At 31.1% G+C, this 22,037-nt stretch overlaps 1 protein-coding gene across 1 annotated transcript in view; it reads right to left on the reverse strand.

The window, feature by feature from the left end:
- The window catches only part of LOC134251580 (uncharacterized), a 43,731-nt gene extending 22,394 nt beyond the window's left edge, over positions 1 to 21,337 (reverse strand). Inside the window, 42 exon segments of the mRNA XM_062733981.1 lie at positions 3,937 to 3,945; positions 4,042 to 4,162; positions 4,408 to 4,520; positions 4,729 to 4,905; positions 5,076 to 5,213; positions 5,631 to 5,734; positions 9,580 to 9,775; positions 9,898 to 9,906; positions 10,032 to 10,152; positions 10,323 to 10,435; positions 10,544 to 10,720; positions 10,819 to 10,956; positions 11,051 to 11,154; positions 11,522 to 11,546; positions 11,549 to 11,593; positions 11,858 to 11,866; positions 11,970 to 12,090; positions 12,189 to 12,301; positions 12,552 to 12,728; positions 12,887 to 13,018; positions 13,118 to 13,221; positions 14,987 to 15,170; positions 15,399 to 15,407; positions 15,512 to 15,632; positions 15,735 to 15,847; positions 15,943 to 16,119; positions 16,444 to 16,581; positions 16,665 to 16,768; positions 16,889 to 17,060; positions 17,231 to 17,239; positions 17,458 to 17,578; positions 17,663 to 17,775; positions 17,893 to 18,069; positions 18,230 to 18,367; positions 18,561 to 18,664; positions 18,798 to 18,990; positions 19,647 to 19,767; positions 20,072 to 20,184; positions 20,279 to 20,455; positions 20,543 to 20,680; positions 20,884 to 20,987; positions 21,160 to 21,337. Coding sequence (XP_062589965.1) covers positions 3,937 to 3,945; positions 4,042 to 4,162; positions 4,408 to 4,520; positions 4,729 to 4,905; positions 5,076 to 5,213; positions 5,631 to 5,734; positions 9,580 to 9,775; positions 9,898 to 9,906; positions 10,032 to 10,152; positions 10,323 to 10,435; positions 10,544 to 10,720; positions 10,819 to 10,956; positions 11,051 to 11,154; positions 11,522 to 11,546; positions 11,549 to 11,593; positions 11,858 to 11,866; positions 11,970 to 12,090; positions 12,189 to 12,301; positions 12,552 to 12,728; positions 12,887 to 13,018; positions 13,118 to 13,221; positions 14,987 to 15,170; positions 15,399 to 15,407; positions 15,512 to 15,632; positions 15,735 to 15,847; positions 15,943 to 16,119; positions 16,444 to 16,581; positions 16,665 to 16,768; positions 16,889 to 17,060; positions 17,231 to 17,239; positions 17,458 to 17,578; positions 17,663 to 17,775; positions 17,893 to 18,069; positions 18,230 to 18,367; positions 18,561 to 18,664; positions 18,798 to 18,990; positions 19,647 to 19,767; positions 20,072 to 20,184; positions 20,279 to 20,455; positions 20,543 to 20,680; positions 20,884 to 20,987; positions 21,160 to 21,290 — 4,903 coding nt within the window. The 5' untranslated portion in view covers positions 21,291 to 21,337.
- Between the last annotated feature and the right edge of the window lie 700 nt (positions 21,338 to 22,037).

Raw genomic sequence — 22,037 nt, forward strand, 5'->3', positions numbered from 1 at the left:
ATCATATTTGTTTGTTTGTTTCATCGTACAGTAAGGTCTACAGTACAGCACATAGAAGAGTTCCACCTTAATCCATGGTTTGATCGCTTTCTTTTTAAACAGACTTATTACAATTACGAAGAAGTTTACCGATTAAGGATAATCCAACACTACGGTTGTTGTAATTAAAAATCATTAACAGTTAATCATAGGTCGGACTAAAACAAGAACAAATTAATCGTGGAATCGTCGGATTTAAAAAGACGATGTCGCTGAAGGATACTTCACATACCCGACCAAGTTATTCAATGAAGTTGTAAAAATCAATTTTATTCTATTTTCATAGTTATAGTCATCACAATCTTTTAAAACAAAGTGGGAGATTTTACTTTCAATATGCTTCAGGAAATTTTTAAAGTAATTTTATGATGAAAAATGAAATGGCAGAAATCTTTTCATTATAAAAACAATCTCCATACCCGTAGTCGTGCATTACAAGCAGGTAAAAATATAAGGTTTTAATAATTAATGAATTAAAAAGGAACGCACACAAAATTTTAACATCTTGTGTCAGAGAAAAACTTATTTAAACAGTGATTTCAAGTGGGGCCATTCCAAGAGTTTTCTTTGATAAGCATCCGCGTGCGCCTTGGTTTCCGACACTCCGTATAAGAAAAACACACAAAATCAGGAGTCGATAAAAAGGCTCTTTTGGCCAAATTGTTTGATATTTGCTACATTTAAAAAACGTTTCGTCTAATTATGTCATATTAGGTGTGTTTCAGGCATTACATACCTTGATTTTGCCAAAGAATAGATCTTTCTACCAGAGAAAACTAATTTATACAGTTAATTTGAATGACGTCGTTTTTTAAATCATAAAGTCCGTAATTTTGGCATGTGTTTTTACTTAATCAGAAGCTAGTCTTAAAAAGATGGGTAGACTCTATAGAGAGAAAAAAAACTTGGAATGGCCGAATGTTGAAATAAAACATGTAACGACGGAAATCTTTTCATAATTTAAGGAATTGTTAAAAACGTTTTCATGCATTGAAGGCACGTGAAAATTAATATTTGATAAGTTTTGAACAATTTTATTTTACACAACTTTAAGTTGAAGAGAAATATTAACATCAAAAATTACAAGTATGAAATCATTACATGGTGTATCGCAATATTACTAATTCATTCCAGTGCTGATATCATATGAAAAACTGAATTTCTTTTGTTTTATTATTACAACCAAAAAGATAACATGTAATGTTTATCCTAAAACAACTCCCTCAGCATGAAAAAGCTCGAGTTTCAGAAAATGTGCAAAATAAATTTTGCCTGAAATTCACCTAGGGTCGTCATCTGGTTTCTGGTGGTTCAAGAGAAGGCTTGAAATGGTATTCCAAATTTTTTATTTTTCAAATGAATACATACCATTGTTGGATTCAAGTATATTGGATTTTACAAAAATATTATATTCGAGATTTGTTAAAGGTAGGCGATCGCACCCAATGGTCTTCTTCCGACAGCTTTGTAATACTGGGTTGTCTTATTACCGAATCACTAGAACAACCTCCATTGATTGCATCAATGATAATTTTAACTCTTATCATGATACGCAATACTTTCTTTGCAATTGATTCAGTGAAAAATTTCATTAATTTATTATATTTATGCAAAATGGTGTTCAAATAAGGAGAGTTTTCTAAAGATATGAAGAAAGTGCTAAGGCGTTAATATTTGTTTTCTGAAAATTGATTCTACATATGAATGGCTGAGGAAATATTAAATTAAATTATGAAGAAAACTCTTCTCTACTTCTTACGTAATATTAAAACGATTTGAATTGAGAAAATAATCGCAGTGAAAAAAATGTATGTTATATTTCAGTTATCAATGTATTTGTTGAATAAAACTTTCAGGCAAAAATACTAGGTATTACTAGAATAATTTGTCTAATATGAAAAACCATACACACACCAAAATAATCATTAATTTTGTTCAGACATTTTTTTTAAAAACTTGGTTTTTGTTTTTTTTTATTTATTTTTTTAAAATCCATCTTTATGCTAAAAATATACAATATTTGCTTCAGACAATCATAAAGAAAGGACGCGCTATACCATAAATTTACATCATACGAGGGGTTATCAAAAAGTTCGTGGACTAGCATCATAAAATTAAAACCGCCTTAGGCACATCAATGAATTTTAAAATATCTAGTTAGTATCATCTTTTCTATCTACAGAATAAACCACAAATCATAAATTTTATTTTTTGATAAATTAGTAATGTTTTTGTAAGCAATGGTATGTCCAGGCGGCGCAACCTCAAACACGACGTTTTTGCGACCTATGTGTAACTGAGACAAACTCTTTTGATATGATCATTTGAAATCCAAAAATCCTGTTAATTCAGTTATGTGCCGGGACACAATTGTTCCACAAAATATGAAATTTTCACTTCATTCTGAGAGTTCTAATAAATTTTATCGTAAATATCACACAGAATGTCAAAACAAATAAGGCCTTGAAAATGACGTCAAAAAGGGGGAGGGGTTTCCATTTCAAAGTTCTTATATGTTTTGCCCCTGGAAAAACTGGTATAGATCTAAAATATGTTGAAACTGGCTACAGAGAAATAATATGCATTCAAAATACTTGTCTTTAAATGTCAGAATGGATTCAAAGAGAAAAGGGAATCACATTTTATGTCGATTTGCAATCTAGGTGTTATAAATCAATCACGTAAAAAAATGACGTTGATCATGTGTAGTAGATATTGAACTCCCAAAAGCAAAATATGCCAGTACAATCAAGCGAAGATCTCTCCTAATGTATTAATCCATTTGGAATATTATATTCATTGAAAGCCATTGTTCATGACATTGTAAAGTCATATAAACAAGGCGGGTTAAAGTCCTTACTCAGCTTCAGGAAATCTCATCAAAAAAGTGTACGAAGTAGAAGAAGCGGACATTGAAAAAAGAATGACGGTATCGGACGTCATGAAAATAAAAGTCGACAGCGCCGGGTGATCATATAATGTCGTTTTCATTTTATAATAATTTTGCAAATAATGAACGTATCAAGCTAAAATTTTCAACATTTCTTTATTTATTGTTGTTTTACATTACATATAAATTTTGAAAGCATAGACTACATCGTACTAATTTTATAGCCTCAGTCCACGAACTTTTTGATAACCCCTCGTATATAAAAACAATATTAAACTGCCATTACTTAATATGAACTAAATGACGAAGTGGAAAGCTTGTCAGTTTCTATCAAAAACACCCTGTCTTTCAGGATAGTAATGGTTTGAAATAAATTCCCCAAAATCTTTATTTTTTAAATCAGAGAATCATAATTTCCCACAGAATGTTGGCGTGGCAAAAATTATATAACATCTTTCAATCAACACGATTTTGCTATACATTATTTTACATTTTACAAATTTAGTTGAAATTGATATTTTTCGTAATTTGAAGGTTTAGGCATTTTGAACATTTTGTCCCTCCACCTTCATTTGTATAACATTTTCCAATTGAAATACTTGTCTATATTAACTTCAATAAATAGATTTTCTGTCCTAAACATACTGAAACTAATAAAACTGCCACAAATAGTTTCGTTTTTTAAACAACTTTTTTATCTGCAAAAATTGTTCGTATTCAGATTACAAATGCTCAAGCTACAAGTTATTCTACTAATGATGAAAGGTAAAAAGTCCTTTATTACCCGAATCGTTTACCATAAACTTGGTGGTTTTTTTTTTACATATAAACCCTACATTTTCTCAATATATAATTGAAAAGTCAGAACAGAAATACATAGAAATAAGCTATCTATAGTATAATATATTATATTATTGTTTTTAAATTTATATATATTTTTTATCAAATGAATCTTTATTCAATTATTAAAGTGAAAATATTTTTGATGAATGCTCTACAATACTTACAACAGGAACCTGCAGAAAATATAAGAAAAGAATTATTTAATTGCCGTTGATTTGATAATTTCTTTTATTTAGCAAATCGATTCAAAACCTCTTCTTAAGACGTACCATTTACCAAAAGAGTAGAAACTCCTGATCCATCGGCCTGTTTAACTTTAGCATCCTGGCCCTTGTTGCAGCTGTTCATACTATCACTCATGTATATAGTAGACCCTTCCTGTTTTATTGCCTGAAATAAAATCAGTTTTAAAACATTACAATATTTTTCTTTAAACTAAATATAACTACCATCCTTTTGAAGTGAATAAAAAAGATTAATTTTATATAAAGTATAAAAAAAACAAAAGAAATCAATAATAATAAAAAAAAAACCCAAATGCAAACATGGTTGAACATGTATCACAGTTAATTAAACAAGTGGAGAAATATTGAATAAAGGTTATTATCTAAAAAGAAATGATCCATAAAACTCACAAGGCAAGAGAATCGATGATGGTTTGGCTGTGTAACGTTTCCTGGATTAAGAACAGTTGTGTAAAACGACGTTCCATCAAATACAGAATGGACGCAGTGAACGACTCCCTCCTCTGTAAACAAGAATATTTAGAACTGATTCAGATTCTATGATTTTACTTGAAGATTTATTTCTGTTACTGGTTCTGAAGTCAAAGCAATTAAAATTTTTAAATCCATTTAAAAATCAACTTGGTTGTTTAAATAATAACTAATACTATTATTTTGTTTAAATTACTTGATATTCAAGCTTTTATATTTAATAGTTATAATGCGGTATACTTGAGAAGGCCTGTTCAGTGGGACAGCGGTTGTAATCAAAGGTCATTGTTGTCCAGTCTGGGCACAGACTGAGATTAGAACCACCACCACACGTGACGGTGGTGCCATCATCGTGGGTGTAGTTAAATGTGGCTCTAAGTGGAACGGGGCACCACTGCTTCACGTCAGACTCGTATCCTAAAAATAGAAACTCTGACGTAAAACATACACATAAACTAATGAACAGTAAATTTAATATCTTAAAGTTTTGCTTTTTTAAAATGCTCAAAGACGTGATATCAAGTTACAACTTAGTCAAGGTAAGTTGTCCTCTTGTTAATCTCTTGTATGTTATTTATTTACCCTACCTTCTTGAATTAATACGTGGTATTCCTCTATTGGCGTGGAACTAGTCTGTCTGCAGTATGTTTCCAGATCCCATGACGTCACGTAAGGACTGTGCTCTTCCACAAGAAAACGTTGATTACTTGCTAGACTGCTCTCATCTGAATCACGAATCATGAAGAAAAAAGCATTATTGTCTAAGGACAGATGATACAAACAAACTTTTGTCAAAGATTTTGAAAATAACACATTGGGTAATGTTTAAATTAGTAGAATGAATAACTTTCACCGCGTATTTTTTGATTTTTTATTCAAATTGCACACAATTGGAATTTGAAGTGGAAAACATTTCTATAGATTAATAAGGACGGTTTCAGAAAGGGAGACTTTTGAACACTACAGAAGGTTTACAATTTCTTTTTTGTTCTAGAAATTTATTATTTGCATCATTTGCAATATAATAAGGCAAAAAAATATATACCAATCCAGGCATCCATTTTTTGTTTGTATCATCTGTTTAATTAGTTTAAAATGTATTTTGAAGAAAAATAATCATAAGTAAGCTTTCAAGAGATTACCTTGTCGAACATAATAAGAAAATGAATGGTTTGTGATTTGTGTCCATTCAATACAACGGAAAACATTGTATCGTTTGTCATTGTAAGAAATCGTTGTATCTGCTCTGGAAAAAATAAAATGAAAACCATTAAAAATAAAATTGATAGCAAGATTCAAAACAGTCAGTTATACCCTGTAAACAGGATAAGCTATCTTCAGATTAAAAGGAATTACATTGCTTTGTATCTAGAATTAAATAATATACAGTTCAATGTTATTAAATAAAGCAAATGATCATTATAAAATTCATAAAGACAATGCGCACGGTGTTGGTGTCAGTTTCGGTAACGTCAAAATTACGTTATTTTACGTGAAGTTCTAGAAAATTTACTTGACGTCACTTTTTTGCTAACATTTTTTATGGAGAAAAAATAAAAATCCAGCAATGCCGCCAATTAAATAATTCAAGTAATTGAAAACACGTGTAGTTAAATTTTCTGCACTCTTTTGCATGCATATTACTGGAGGTAAATATAAGCATGGTTTGCCTCATAAAAAAAATTGGTAGAAATAACGAAACTTGTTCAATATCGCATTTTAAATGTACATGCTTTTTATTTTATTGAGATAAATTCAAAACAATTCTCTATGATATCATATCAGTAGGCCCTAGAACCTGTCCTTTGTTTTCAGTAAATTGTACGTTGTACATGTAGATATGTTGCTGATTTAGCATTGAATTATTATTTGTTAATTCCCATCCCATCTTGTAATAATTTAATTCTGGCTGTAACGCTGTATTTGATTGGATAAAAAATTTACTTCATATCGTATAAAATGGGTTGCCTACGTCACAATGACTTACGTCAAAAACGTATCAATCCGCCAGACGTAACATTCAAATTTTGTACAAATTGAAGTCATTTTGTGAGAACAATCATCTTTTTTTCTTACATCAAATGAATGAAAATTAAATTATAAGCAATGAATTTAATAGCTACCAATTTTATACGGTATAAACTGGGTTGGAACAGTTTATGCTTTTTTATAAACCGCTTCGCGGTTTATAAAGCGTAAACTGCCCCAACCCAGTTTATACCGTATAAAATGGGTAGCTATTATATTCATTCCTTAAATGAAAATCTGATACATTTGTACTCACCTCCGACAACCCCTTACCCTTATTCAATGTAAACTCCTCATGTATAGAACATTTTATACCAGCATAAAATAGAGTTGACACACTTTACTGTGACTTAATTCAAATTTGAAATCATATCCTTGCATCAATTTTGGTTTGTGTGATTTTCTTTTCGTGTCTTAATTCGAACTCTGATGGAAACTTTTGTACAGATTCTGACAAGGATATACACTGATTCAGTGTACAAGTAAACACTGCACAAGTTTTACTTTATATATAAATACAACTTTTAAAACTTGATTTATTCTCCTAATTAATCATTATTGGTATGTTTTTCTTTTATCCATATCAGGCTCATCAGCAAAAATATTAAGAGTAAGTTTTGGATAGAGAAAAATACATGTATATTGACGCTTTACATAACATTTTATGCATTGAGCCTAATAACGTCAAAATGCCAAATTTTTACGTCTGTGACATTTATGTTGACATTTAATTTTTGTCAGGATTTTTTCACCATTCTATTGAAATTATTTTGGAATACACCAATAACTTTTTGAAAAGATGCACATTTCATAAAATCCTTTAATTTTCAATATGTCTTTTTTCAATGACTACACATATGATCAATGTTACCACATTTATACAATTATAGTAAGATTAATTAGTTTTGGACAATGTGTGACATTTATGTTGACATTGTAAAAAGCCTCTAAAACAAACACTTCTTTATAGAATCAATTCATTTTCATATCTAAATAAAGTTTTGATTTTGCACATTTTGTATTAAACGTTGTTTGGTGCCAAATTAGAAAAATGAATCCTTAAAATGTAGGTCATTGCTGGAGTGTAGCATTTAAATGTGACGTTTTTGCCGTCAATTTCAATTGTGAGGTATAGCTACATGTAATACGAGGGGTGATCAAAAAGTTCGCAAACTATCTCTATATCTACAAAACCACAATTCAGATTAGAATGAAATTCGGTACACACATAGCCATACACAAGGTCTATAAATAGCATATGCTGAATAAAGTTTCTCTCCTTGTTTGTGACGTCACAATGTGAAAATGACGTCACTATTTAGGTCACTTGTGACGAAAAATGGTTGTCTCAGTCGAACTCTTTCAACAAACGATTGTACAATTTATTGTAATATCTTAGAAATCCCTCTACAGTATCATATAATAATTTGTACACAGTTTATTGAGATAAATGAGTTCCTATAAATTCAATTAATAATTGGATTAATTGTTTTAGTGAAGGAAGGCTGATGGTTAAAAATGATACTTGTCATCTTGCCCAGTGAAAGCAAGTTTGAAAAGATATGTATTTTAAATTAATCAATTTGCTATCAAAGACCTCCAATTAGTACTTTGAAAAATAGTTGAATATTTGAACAATGATATAAGTATTACATACCTAAGGTATCGTTTATTTTAGATTTTAAACATATTAGATATGATAAAAAGGATGCACCCATTCTCTATCCACCTTGAATAAAGGTCTCTCCTGAGACAGAAGATTTGTGTTTTAATGGTCGCTATGCTTATTTTTGGAAAGAATGTTATTATCCACCCATTCTTTTGCCGAGATATGACCATTTCTGACAAATTAACTGTTCTTGTCATAAAAATTAACTCACATGGAAAGAAATATAAAACTCGGAAAAATCTTTTAACTTCTGTGACAGAACGCTACGGAGGGGGTCACGTGACCGCCAATATCACGTGATTCGCGCATGCGCAGAACTGTGGTTATGTGCATTAAAATCGGTGAGGATTAATTTACAATATAATCAACATTAAAACCAAATATTGTTTCTTGTATGGAAGTTATTCAATTAGTTTGCGAACTTTTTGATCACCCCTCGTACATACATGTAACTCGACAATTATTATCAAAATTTAAGGCACCGCAAGTTAAAATTCTGTCTAGAGATATTTTCCTTAACAACATGGCAACATTTTGTAGAATTTATAATAATTTTCAACATCAATTTTTCATCCAGCATGAAAAAATTTGCCATTTTACGAATCTTAAAAACTTTGCGACATTGAACCTCCAAACTTTGTGACACACCATCTTAGTCAATGTCCCCACAATAAATCGGCTTAATATCAGAAACCCAACATACATATCGACACAAAATATCAGTCCAATATAAAATATAGTTTCTTGCACACAAAAAGGATCATTGACATGCCATTTCAAAATTGATTTTGCTCATGAAATTATTCCTTCCATATTTCTTCGGATAACGCTTATCTACATCGCTGTCTTGCATTTTGAACAACGTGTTCACAGCATTCGGATTAAACAACATCACAATTGTAAAACTTTGCGTCATTTACATCAGATTTTGAACTTTTCTGCTAAATCTTATGTTTGTGTTGTTTGTTTTATGGAAATTATCAACATTTTGCTATTGCGTGTGCGACGCTCCTGTTACCGATCTACATGCGTTTTTGACGTAATTGATTGAATAGTCGAATTAATATATTTGATAATTGGGAACTTTTTAATCAATATTTTTGTTAAAATGTATTTAGTATACAATTATCGACCGAATGATATATAGTTTTCATATAGTGAATTGTTTTAAAATTATGGAAATAGTGCAAATGCCGCCGTAATAGTAATCATTGAGTATTTGACACCAACACCCTGCGCGACGTCTAAAATAAAAATCGCATCTATATTATTTTTTTTGCATCATAATTTCATATTTATCGATGGCACCAAAAAGTCGACTAATTATGGAGTATAAGACTTTATGATAGTAATAAATTTGAAAGAAATATGTTTTTATAATTATTGAGACTAACTTAAAGAGGGACATTCCGGAGTTGGAGGATGAAGTTGAATTAGAAGCGTGACAGGTCCAGGAAGATACGGTGGTACCATATACTGTAACTGACCATCCCGATACAATCCGAGCTTCCGATTGGTTGAACAGAATTTGACCATGACCACTATATATCCAGTTAGAATCCCAAGCGGATGGTAGTGTACAATTTCCATCTATAATTCAAAAGCTCTTGTATTGCATTGTCAATTTATACCGACAAAATTCAAATTTATTTTATGTATTTATCTTGGTTAATATTCTGTTTATTCTTTTATTTCATTGTATAAATACTCACAACAGGATTCTGCAAAAAAGAGAAAAGAAACCAAAAATTAACTAAATAGATTAATGTAAGTCTTATCTTAAATTGAACTGAAGTTATACATATCAGAGCTGTTTATTGAAAACAATTTTGCTAAAAATATGTACGTTTTGGAGACATTTCCAAGGTTCCCGATCCATCAGTTTGTTTAACAGTTGGAGATTGTCCAACATTACAACTTCCTGCACTGTCACTGACCCGCAAGATACTTCCAGTATCCTCCAAGGCCTATAGAAAAAAATCATTCATATTTCAATTTATCCAAGTAAGTAGATATTTCCCCATTTCAATTATGATTTTCTAAGTCATCATCTTAAATTTTTCCGATTGTTCTTCAGGAAAAATTTGATATTGTTTGTTAACCTCACCATGAAATATATTTAGTAAAAAGAACTTACCAAACAAGTAAAACGTTGATAGGTGCTGTAGTCTACAGTTCCGTTGTTGAAGACAGATACATAATAAGTAGATCCAACAATTTGCGTGTAGAGACATTCTACCATTCCTTCAGCTTATAACATAAAAGATACAATCATGTACATCGGTTAAGGAATTCTTGCATTTCATAACTAGACTAAAAATGATCTGATGGAAACTTGTTTAAAATTTTAGTATATACCTGAAAATGCTTGTACTGTTGGGCATTTCGTATAGTCATACAAAAGAGTTGTCCAGTTTGTGCAAACGTCCAGGTTAGATGCAGGGTTACATGTGACAACACTTCCAGTGTCGTGTTTATAATTAAAAGCTCCGATAAGAGGGATTGGGCACCATTGACCCACCACATTTTCATATCCTTAAAAATGAATGGAATTACTAATTAAAAATTATATTATGCCATAAACAATTTATCTTTTATTCATTATTTTATCAAATGTTAACAATTTGACCTACCCTTTTTGACGATGATGTGAAACTCTTCCGGGGGAGGCGGTGAACTCGGACTACATAGTGCAGACATATTGAATGAATTCACTGATGGGTCGTATTTTTCTAGTGTGAGTCTGGAGTTTCCCGCGCTGGTTTCTCGATCTATGTAAGAATTAGGAAGATTTTATACACTGGATGTATGCCTAATTTTTTCTCAAAGACAAATAACATCAACCAAAGCATGAAGGATGCTAACCATTGTAAATGTAGTATTTATATGAAAAATCTGTTATCCTTTCATATTGTATACATTTGAAGACGTTGTATTTAGTTCCAGAAATGTCAATTTGTTGATCAGCCCTGAAAAAGTTCAAATAATTCCTTTAAAACATATAAGTATGTTATAGTAAGATGACAATCTCATTTCAAAATAAAATGAGATTATTTTAGCAATATGCAATGGGAATTACGATTGCCTTTATCCTCGTCAGATATCTATAGCAATCATTTGGGAAATCAAATACTCATACTCTTTAAAGACATCAAAGATTGAAAATCGAACTTAATATTCTCAGATGATAGATATTTTCAAATGCAATGGTTTCATGTAAGATATAAAAGAAAAATAATTCAAAAGTAAAAATCAATATATTTTTTTTTATAAAGTAGCACTGTAAAACATTTTAAATCGTATAAATAAATCCCATGCGATGCCGGGAATACTGACAAGAAGAGAAGGAGGTTGCTGTCCGTGGTGTTTGTCTGACAGGTCCAGGAAGACACCGAGGATCCACGGACAGTCACCGTCCATCCAGACTCTATCTTACGCTTCGTCAAGTTGAAAGTGATCTCCTGATTATCACTGTCATACCATTCTGAATCCCAAGTCCCCGGAAAATGACAACTACCAACTACACCGCAAAGTATATAAAATATTCATAGTTTATAGGACATGTATTGTAAGCATGTATTATATTTTAGTAAAACAGAAAGACTTCAATTTTACCAAAAATAAATTATAATTCATGTGCTTTGGAATAATAAAAAGAATCGATATACTTACAGCAAGAATCTACAAAAGATAAAATACAAGTTTCACATATATAGTAAGTCAATATTGTAACAATTGAATTGATATAGACATTGTAGAACTAATTTCCCTAAATGATTTCTACCTTTCAGGGTCATTGTCAGTACCCCACTACCAGCACTCTGTTTTACAGAAGGACTCTGTCCAGAGGAGCAGCTCCCAGCATTGTCACTCATCAACACCTGACTTCCGCTCTCACCTACAGCCTGAATTGACAATGAAATTCTCGATACGTGCTCTTATTTCACAATAGTTTGATAAAAATATTGAATGATATACGTTTTTGGTTATTAATATGACTTACATAACAGGTAAATCTACTGTAAGTTGGGCTGTTGACAATTCCAGGATTCAGAACGGAGACAAAGTAAGTGGCACCCACTAATTTAGAATACACGCAGTGACCAATGCCTTCTTCTGTAATTACATTAAAAGTTTCTCTGTTACTCTAGTTTTCGAAAAGGAATAGGTCCATAGGGGGCCACCAGAGAAACATCAAAAACTTTTAATCCGAAACGTAATATTTAACAACTGAAATATGGCTGGTATATTGCCGACTCGGCATTAAACAAAAGCAATCAATTAATCAAGCAATAAATCTCTGTTATTATAAAACCACGTGGTACATTTATGTGCTACAAGCAGAAGATAAATCATTTCTACTTACGACTGAAGGCCTGTATTGTTGAGCATTGTGCATAGTTAAATGTCATCGTTGTCCATTCTGGACACACAGAAAGGTCCGAGTTGGAGGAGCATGTAACGGATGATCCGTCATTGTGGGAGTAACTAAACGTCCCTCTGAGTGGCTCAGGACACCACTGTTTCACTTCTGATTCTTTACCTAAGTTATATATCAATGTACAACAATCATACTATTCATTCCTTTGTTTTAGCTATTTTTAAAGAAATCATTATTGTCAATTGATTAAAAATATGTGATTTTTAAAACCTATTTTCAAGAAAGAAATCAAATTTGAAAAAATGAACTAGAAATTTTACCTTCTTTCGCAAGGGTATGAAATTCCTCTGCAGGCGGGGGTGACGATGGATTACAATACGCATCAGCTGACCAGGAAGTTATAGAGGAATCGTAAGGTTCTATATATAATCTATCACCGCTCCCTAGCTTATCTACAATAATATTGATAGGAATAAAAAATGAAAATTGTAACATCTTTTTATAAGTTAATTTTATATCGAAAAAAAGTAGGTTCTTAAATTCTATCTTACCTGCCATTATATGATATATATAGGAATTATCCGATATTCTCTCCCATCTTATACATTTAAATACGTTCTGAGGAACTCCGGATGATTCAACAAATCTGTCAGCTCTGAAAAGTAAAGTGAACATGTTATGATGCTATCAATAGCATATTTTTGCTATACGAGGGCTGTTCAATAAATAATGTCCCGAGTCCTGTGAGATACAATATTGAAATCATATGACATTAAGCTTGACTTTTTCTCATGATTGAATCTTTAATGAATTGATTACAATTTATGTGACCACTTTTCATCACATAGTTTCATTGTGAGAAGCTGGAAAACCAGGACTATTCGAGACACTGCATTAAAAATGAATGGTAAAGAATCGGTAAACAAGAGCGAAATTAAACGCTTCATGAAAGTTGCTGTAAAACTCTTTAAGAATCCCAGAAATATTAACTGAAATATGTGAAATTTACAGCAACTAATGTCTGTTTTAAAGACACATGAGCAGGAAGATTTCAATTAACAAAAATGATATAATGGGCATCAAAAATAGGTACCGTACTCGGCGACAAATACTTACAACAACCAATGTAATGTTTGCGAAAATTCAACAAGTAATCACTGATGATGTTTGATTGAATTTAAGACACATATCAAAATTTATACGAATCATTTTGGGGGTAGTTTACAATGTTTTAAAGAAACATTTGACAGTAAAAAAGCTTAGTACTCAATGGTCACCCTATTTTTTGAAAAATGAGTGAAAACAACAGCGTGTAAGAATATCTAAACAATTATTTTTAAAAATCAAAAATTGAAGTTATCCACGTTTGTCTGAACTTCAAAATGTAACGCAATTTGAATCCATTGCTTTAAACCCTAAAAACAAATTTACAATAAGATGCACTTGACAAAAACAGCCAAGGTCTGAAAAAAGCAAAGAATTTCAAAAGCACAAAAACAGTTTTTATATGTCATTTTCTTAAATATTAGTAGTCTTGTTCTTCAAATTCTTATTCGAGGAGGCATTTCAATTTCTGGAGAAGTCTAGAATACGAAGTTTTGCAAAAAAAAAAAAAAAAAATCGAAAGGTTTATGAGGATGGAACCAAAATCAGGAAACCACTACATTAAATTTCGTCATGTCAACGTCCAATCCCACAGGCCATGAGGAGTAAAGTAGTTTTGGGGATAAACAAAAAGTTAATGTTTTGTCAAATATATATATATATATATATATAAAAAATCCCCTTTAAAAGAAGAAATATATATATATATATATATTATATATATATATATATGTGTTTTAAAAACAACCAGAAATTGAATAAAATATTACAGACGTGTGTTTTAATTAAAAAAGAATATTTAAGCAAGATCATTAAGGCTAAATACTTGAAAAGCGTTTTTGTTGCCTTCTGAGCACCGAGGACATTATTTATTGAACAGCCCTCGTATAGAACTATTAACATATTACTTTCAATCGATTGTGCACTATGGAATGATATCCATTAATTTAATATTTCATTATATTCATGGTTTCTTTTAATTAAAAAAAATGTGTAATATCATTTATTTTTATGTAATTTTTTAAGCTTCTCGAAATCCATTATTTCTTTATCAAATTCGTCAATATAAAAAACAATCTGTTATGCTCTATGTCAAAGTGGTCAAAATTTAGTTATATAGTATAATGGATATTATTCCATAGTTTACAATCGATTGAAAGCAACATGTTATGGTACTATATATCTACAAGTTTCTAGGGTTCGCGTTTGCTTTGTTCCTGATTTGTTGTTTGGATGGATTTTTTTTTTAGCTTGAACATTGATCGTCATCTCCGTTTATTTCATATGACCACAAACGTTTTATTGTGTATACCTACCTAAATAACAGAAATCTTGCCGTTGCGTTACTAGCAAGACACGTCCAGGAATTCAGTGTTTCACCATGAGTTGTTACTGACCAACCCGTACTGATCATTGATGTAGAGTTGTCAAATGTAATGTTTCCGTTTCCGCTGTCGTACCATTTGCCGTCCCAATCCAAAGGAAAAATGCAGGATCCATCTAATTTTGATATTCAATATTATTGTTTTATGAAATACTTTACGTATTATTTATTACAATACATCATGCTTTATTATTCAAACTATGTAATAATAATTGTTTCACAAATAGAATAATGCATTAGAAAAATCCTGACTGAAATTTAATATGATTAATAATTATGACTCATTGTGATGATTTGAGTCAAAACAATGTTTACGCAAACTTCTTCTAAAAGTGTTTACTCACAGCAGTTTTCTGCAAAAGAAAAGAAAAACCAGCATTAATATAAAATTAATCAAAAATTTGAATTCGTAAATATTTGTCGCGTATATATAATAAACTTCTGCTGGTATACCCACCGGAAGAGGTCAGTTCTAGAGTGCCGCTACCATCACTTTGTTTGACAGTTGACGTTTGTCCTGCTTCACACATTCCACGACTATCACTCATATACACAGAACCCCCTGTAGATGATATCGCCTAGAAAAAACAAACAGAAAATCATATCATTTTCATTTATTAAAATTCTATTGGATAACTAGTAAAAGTGGTTGCATTTATTTTTAATTGGATACTACTTACATAACATGTAAATTTGTAATAGTTTACGTCATCCACGATTCCTGGATTGAGTACTGTTGCATAGAATGTTGATCCTTCATATGTACTGTGTATACAGTGTACCTGCCCTTCGCCTATAATATTGAAATGAGATAAACTTTGAAAATTATTAGATTTGCTAAACCCAAATTATTTAATTCAATTCAAGTGTTAAGTTATATGACCGTACTTGAGAATGCTTGTTTTGTGGGACATTTTGCATAGTCAAATTCCATTGTCGTCCAACTCGTACAGACTGTCAGTCCTGAATTTCCGCTACACGTGGTTGTCGTGCCGTCATTGTGCGTGTATGTGAAATTCCCCAAAAGAGGAATCGGGCACCACTGTTTCACCGAATTTTTATAGCCTACATTTTGAAAAATTTGATATCAAACCAACAATAAGAATAGGAAATCCGAATTTATAAAAAAAAAAATCTTTAGCAGGGGATAATTAGTTTTCTTTCATTATAGTTTTTTAATTAATGAAATAAGCATATTTAAAAACCAATTAACTGATGTATCAGTTAACTCCAAATTGTGAAACTCTATGAGGATGGTTTGGAACAATTCAAATGGCATACTGTACAAAAAACTTCATACATTCTTATTAAAACCTTATCAAATTTCCACGTCAGACTATATATTGTTCCAAATAAACTTTCTTAAGCATAAAGACACTTGTATTTTACCTTTTCTGACAATTACATGATACTCCTCTACTTGTGGGCCAGATGTTGGGGTACAGTAATCTGAGGTATTCCATGACATCACTGAAGAGTTGTGTGTCTCTATGTATACCCTCAAATTACTTGCACTGGAATCGGTGTCTACAACGAAATGAAAGTGTAAAATTATTATGCATTCAACTTTTAAAAAAATGTCTGAGAAAGAAAATGTTATTGCAGTCTACCTGATCTGATATAATATTGGTAGGAATAAGGCGTGAGTTTCTTCATGTCAACACAAAGTAGAGCGTTCTTGTATCCACTGCTTGTATCGAGAATGTTGTCACCTCTAGAAAAGAGAAAGTTTAATTTTTTTTAATTAAAACTGAAGTTGTTCATCGATGTGTAATAAATAAAATTCATTCTAAAATAGAGAAAAATCAATCCAAAACTTATAGAGATTCATTACTTGAATAAATATAGTCCGTTTGTATTGTCTTGACAGGTCCACGATGACACGTGATCTCCGTATGCTGATAATTCCCATCCAGATACGGAGGAGTTTGCGAAAGAAAAATTGCCCTTGCCGCTGTCGAACCAATCAGAAACAAGGTCACTTGGCAGAGAACACCAGGTGCCATCTGGAACATTAAATTCATTTAAACTAATCCGAGAAAATACTTTGTTAAAAAAAAATAGCAAAACGAAAATGTGTTGAATACATAAAAGTATTGAATTATAAAACATTTTATCATAGTAATACGTTACACATATTTCGTTATTTTTAAAAATATTAAGAAGCTATACTTACAACAGGAAGCTAAAAATATAAAATAAAATAAAAACACAGTAATTAAAATTATAATTATATTTGTATATGTACTAAATTATTCAAAAATTAATAGAATTTCTATGAAATTGAACAACTCTTATAATTCTCATTTATAATTTTGTTATTAGAATTCAGAAAAATAACAAAAATTAAAAGACGATAATTATAGATATTCCAAATATTCTTCATCAAAAAATTTTAATTACATTGTCTGGTCAATGTTAATGTGCCACTGCCTTCTGATTGTGTTACTGTTGGTGTCTGATCTTTGGAACAGCCTCCTGCGTTGTCACTCATATACAGAATATCCCCGGACTCACTGAAAGACTGACAAAAACAACACCTTTACTGAAATCTGTTCCTAGTTATTATCATCATAAAATATATAAACTAATAAAATGTAGTTCTTACTAAGCAGGTAAATCTCTTGGTGGTAACATTATTTACAGATCCTGGATTGATCACAGAGGTGTAATAAACGGGACCTTTCTGGACCGTATCAATACAGTGAACAATGCCTTCACCTAGAAATTATATATATGAAACAAAAATCTCAATTCAAAATACAGTATAAATAAAAATAAATGAACAAGAAATTAAGAATTCTTTGATGCAAAAGTTGCTAATTTCGCCAAACATACTTGAGAAGGCTTGGATTTTCGAACACTTTGTATAATCAAATGTCATCGTTGTCCATGCCTCACAAACACTAAGTAGAGAATTCGTTGCACAAGTATCAGTGGTACCATCGTTGTGTGAATATGAAAACGAGCCAAGTAGAGGTATGGGGCACCATTGTTTTACATCAGATTCTTTCCCTGATGAAAATACAGACAATAGCATTTTATTGTTTTTAACAATAAAATACATTTACAAAATCCTAAACATAATGAGGAAAACAAACTTAATCATTGTTTACAACAGAAACAAATTAGAACAAAATAAAACATCAAAATGAAGTTTTAGTGGTAGAATAACCTTGTCTGACTATGACGTTGTACTCCTCTAGATCCGGGCCGGATGTAGGGGAGCAGTAAGTGTCAATACTCCACGTGGTTACCGTGGGGTCATATGTCTCCACACGAACCCGATCGTTAATGGCAGCAACGTTTACGTCTATTATAAAAAGAAGACAGAAAACAGAAAAGTAATTGTAATCAAAACGAAATAAGATACAATGTATAATTGATTTTGTTGTAATTACACCACGAAATTGTCATTTGTTGGTTTTGTTGCTTATCGGAATAATTATAATTTTATATTTATAAATGAATTTTCTATTTAAATAATTGATCTAGTTTGATTTTACCATCTAGGATATAATAACGGTACGAGTTGGTAGTAAGCTTTTTCCATTTTATGCAGCGGAACACATTGTACTTGGTACCAGCGACATCCATTAAATCATCAGCTCTGAAAACATATATAATCAAACACTCGAAAAAATCATTTTATATAATTCTTAGTTTATTGCAGCACTCAATCAATGAAATGAATAAATCAGTGTTTAAAAACGACGATGAATTTAGACGATCGATGGACTAACTTGAACAAAAGGTAGTTATTGGTGGTGTTGTCATTATGGCATGTCCATGCAGATACTGTATTATTATAAGCTGTAATGGACCAGCCGCTGGTTACTCTGTTACTCGAATGATCAAAAGATATGCTGTCTTTTTCAGTATCTAACCACGCACCATCCCAGTCTGCAGGCAGTGTGCAGGACCCATCTAAAAACACTCACACACATTAAAAAGCGTAAATTTTGTGAAAAAAAAAATCAAAAATTTTAATTCTTAATGGTGTTTAAATGACTAATATTAAACTCAATTTAAAATTTAATTTAAATAATATAAATATAAGTATATGCGATAACTCCGTTATTGTCAACATATTTTTTCTTGTCAAGTAGTTTGAAAATAGTATTTATAAATGTGCACAGATGATAGATTCCCCAAAGCAAGAAAGCAAAAGCAAACATTGAAGACATAAAGGGTCAACAAAATAACATTATCAACATAAACAAACGTCATATGAATATCAATGTACATAAACATATTTTCACTGAATTTCACATGAATTTATTTCATCAATCAAAATATGTGTTAATTTTCATGATGATTCATTATGAGAGTAATAATATATATATAAACTTGTCTACTTACGGCATGACTCTGAAAGAAACATACAACTTGGTAAGAATAATATGCATTTACATTTTTTAGATTGAGTGGTACTTACCGTTAACTTTTTTTTACCTGGCCAAAAAATCTAACATAAAAACGTTATAATGAATCAAAAACGACAAAAAATAATAAATGTTTAATATTTAAACTAGTAATTTATGGTCTAGTATACAGTGTATAATATTAATTGGTAGATGATGTTCTCCTACCATATGATGTGAGAGTCAGGGTTCCACTGCCGTCAGATTGTTTAACGGTCGGTGATTGTCCCCTCTCACAACTTCCAGCGCTGTCACTCATCTGTACTGTAGTACCACTCGATACCAAAGCCTAAATATTGCTTTTCAATCTTTTTATTTAGGAATTTAAAATAGATTGTTATATTTCAAGAGAAAATTCCTTCGATTATTCAAAGGTGTTGTTTGATGCACAACGTTTTTTTTAATTAAAAGAAAAAATAAAATTTTATCTGAATTAATAGTATTAAGATGAACACATATTTTCAAATTGATTTTATACTCTAATATATCTTACATACGAGTATATATGCATCAAAATATTTGATTTAAAGATCTGAATTTCAGGAAATATTTTGATTTTAAAAAATCAGTCACGTATTTATAGGAAAACATACGTAGCAGGAAAATCTGTGATACTGTGTCCCATCCACAAATCCAGGATTAAAAACAGTGACATAATACGTAGAACCGGATGTTATTGTGTGTATGCAATGGACAACTCCTTCTTCTGAAGAAAAGTATAAATAAAATAATGGAGGAATATGTGCGATGAAAATCTTGAATATCGTATGCAAATCGACAATTATCAGTTTACGGCATACGGGAAAATGATTGGACAGAGCTACATAAGCTGTAGTTGAAGGTCATAGTTGTCCAATCAGGACACACTTTGACGTCAGAAGAAGAGGAACACGTGACACTGGATCCGTCGTTGTGTTGGTAGGTAAACTTTCCCAACAGTGGGATGGGACACCATTGTTTTACTTCATTTGTAAATCCTGAATCAAGAAAAATCGAAAATTGAATTGATAGTAAAACATTGTATTTGACAAAGAGATATTATGTTATCTTGATTGCAGCCTCACCAGCTTTGACAAGCACGTGGTACTCCTCCTTCCCGGGGGCACTTGTTGGATTACAGTACGTAGCAGGGTCCCAGCTGTTGACAGAAGGGTCGTATTTTTCAACAAGCACCCGATGATTGCCTGCATTAGTCTCCATATCTAGAAATTATTTTACATTCATAACAATTTCAAAGCAACAATGAACTAAAATTAATTATAATCAGTTTATGGTTTTCATTAATAATGACAATCATTCGTAACACTTTAAAACAACAATGGACTAAAATTAAATTAAATGTAATCAGTAGATGGTTCTCACTAATCATCTCAATTAATTAGTGGTTTACAAAATTTTATCTTACCGTTCAGAACGTAATACATGTAAGAATAATCTGTAAGTCGTGTATATCTAATACATCTAAAGACATTGTACTTCTCAGAGTTTATTTCAACAAACTGGTCAGATCTAAAAAAAAAAAATAATAATCGTATAACATATTGATTTAAAATGGTAAATAACAAACATCATTTTTTCCTGAATGCATTCTAAGCAAAAATACAAATTAATTGTGAAACAGAATTATATATAGTTATAAAAATATGATGCAAATAATAGAAAGTTCGTGTTAATATTTTACTTAAAAAGCATGGTGCCAGTGCTATTAATTTGATTTTGACAGGTCCAAGATTTCATTTGTGTTCCATGTACGGTAAAAGTCCAGCCTGAGAGGACGCTATAGGTATTTCTGTCGAGGGTAACATTTCCCATTCCGCTGTCATACCATTCAGAATCCCACGTAGAGGGAAAATAACATAGGCCGTCTAAAACAGTTTGAATACTAAGGCAATCCATAGGAATGAAACAAGTATTTGAAGTAATTTATAGATGAAAATCATTTAGTATCTGCAACCATTAATATTTGGAAAACAAATCAGTTAGAAAATTGATTTAATTGAACGTTGTTTTTTTTTTAATTCTTTAGCATGATAAATAAATTATACTCACAGCATGAATCTGGAAAACAAAAAAGTTGACAATCAATATCTTGAACAACACTTTTATACAATATTAATTATATCTATACGAAAACCCCCATTATTTTTTATATATCAATAGCCTTTTACCTTTTAAAGGCTTTGGTTGATAGAATGGAAGAATATGAAACGGCTTTGCAAAACAATCTATCAATAACCTTCATGCTATACACTACTGAATTTACTTACAGGTTTTATTCAGTGTCAATATACCGCTGCCATCCGCTGCTTTCGTGCTTGGAGTCTGGCCAGCTTCACAAATACCAGGACTGTCACTTACATATAAACCGGAACTCGATTCCGAGATAGACTGTAATTTACATTATAAAAAATTAAATTAAAAAAAATTTATGAGGGCAAGTACTTTGTAAAATTTGTCAATTTTTCTTCAAATAAAGCATTGAACGACAAAAACCCATCTGATGTGTCTTTTTCAGTTCCCTTTTTGAACCAATCTCTACCTGAATGAAATATTCTTTAA

The sequence above is a fragment of the Saccostrea cucullata genome, unplaced genomic scaffold, assembly GCF_032062105.1.
Source record: "Saccostrea cucullata isolate Sc308-1 unplaced genomic scaffold, CSIRO_AGI_Scuc_v1 ctg37, whole genome shotgun sequence".
Classification (NCBI taxonomy): Eukaryota; Metazoa; Mollusca; class Bivalvia; order Ostreida; family Ostreidae; genus Saccostrea; species Saccostrea cuccullata.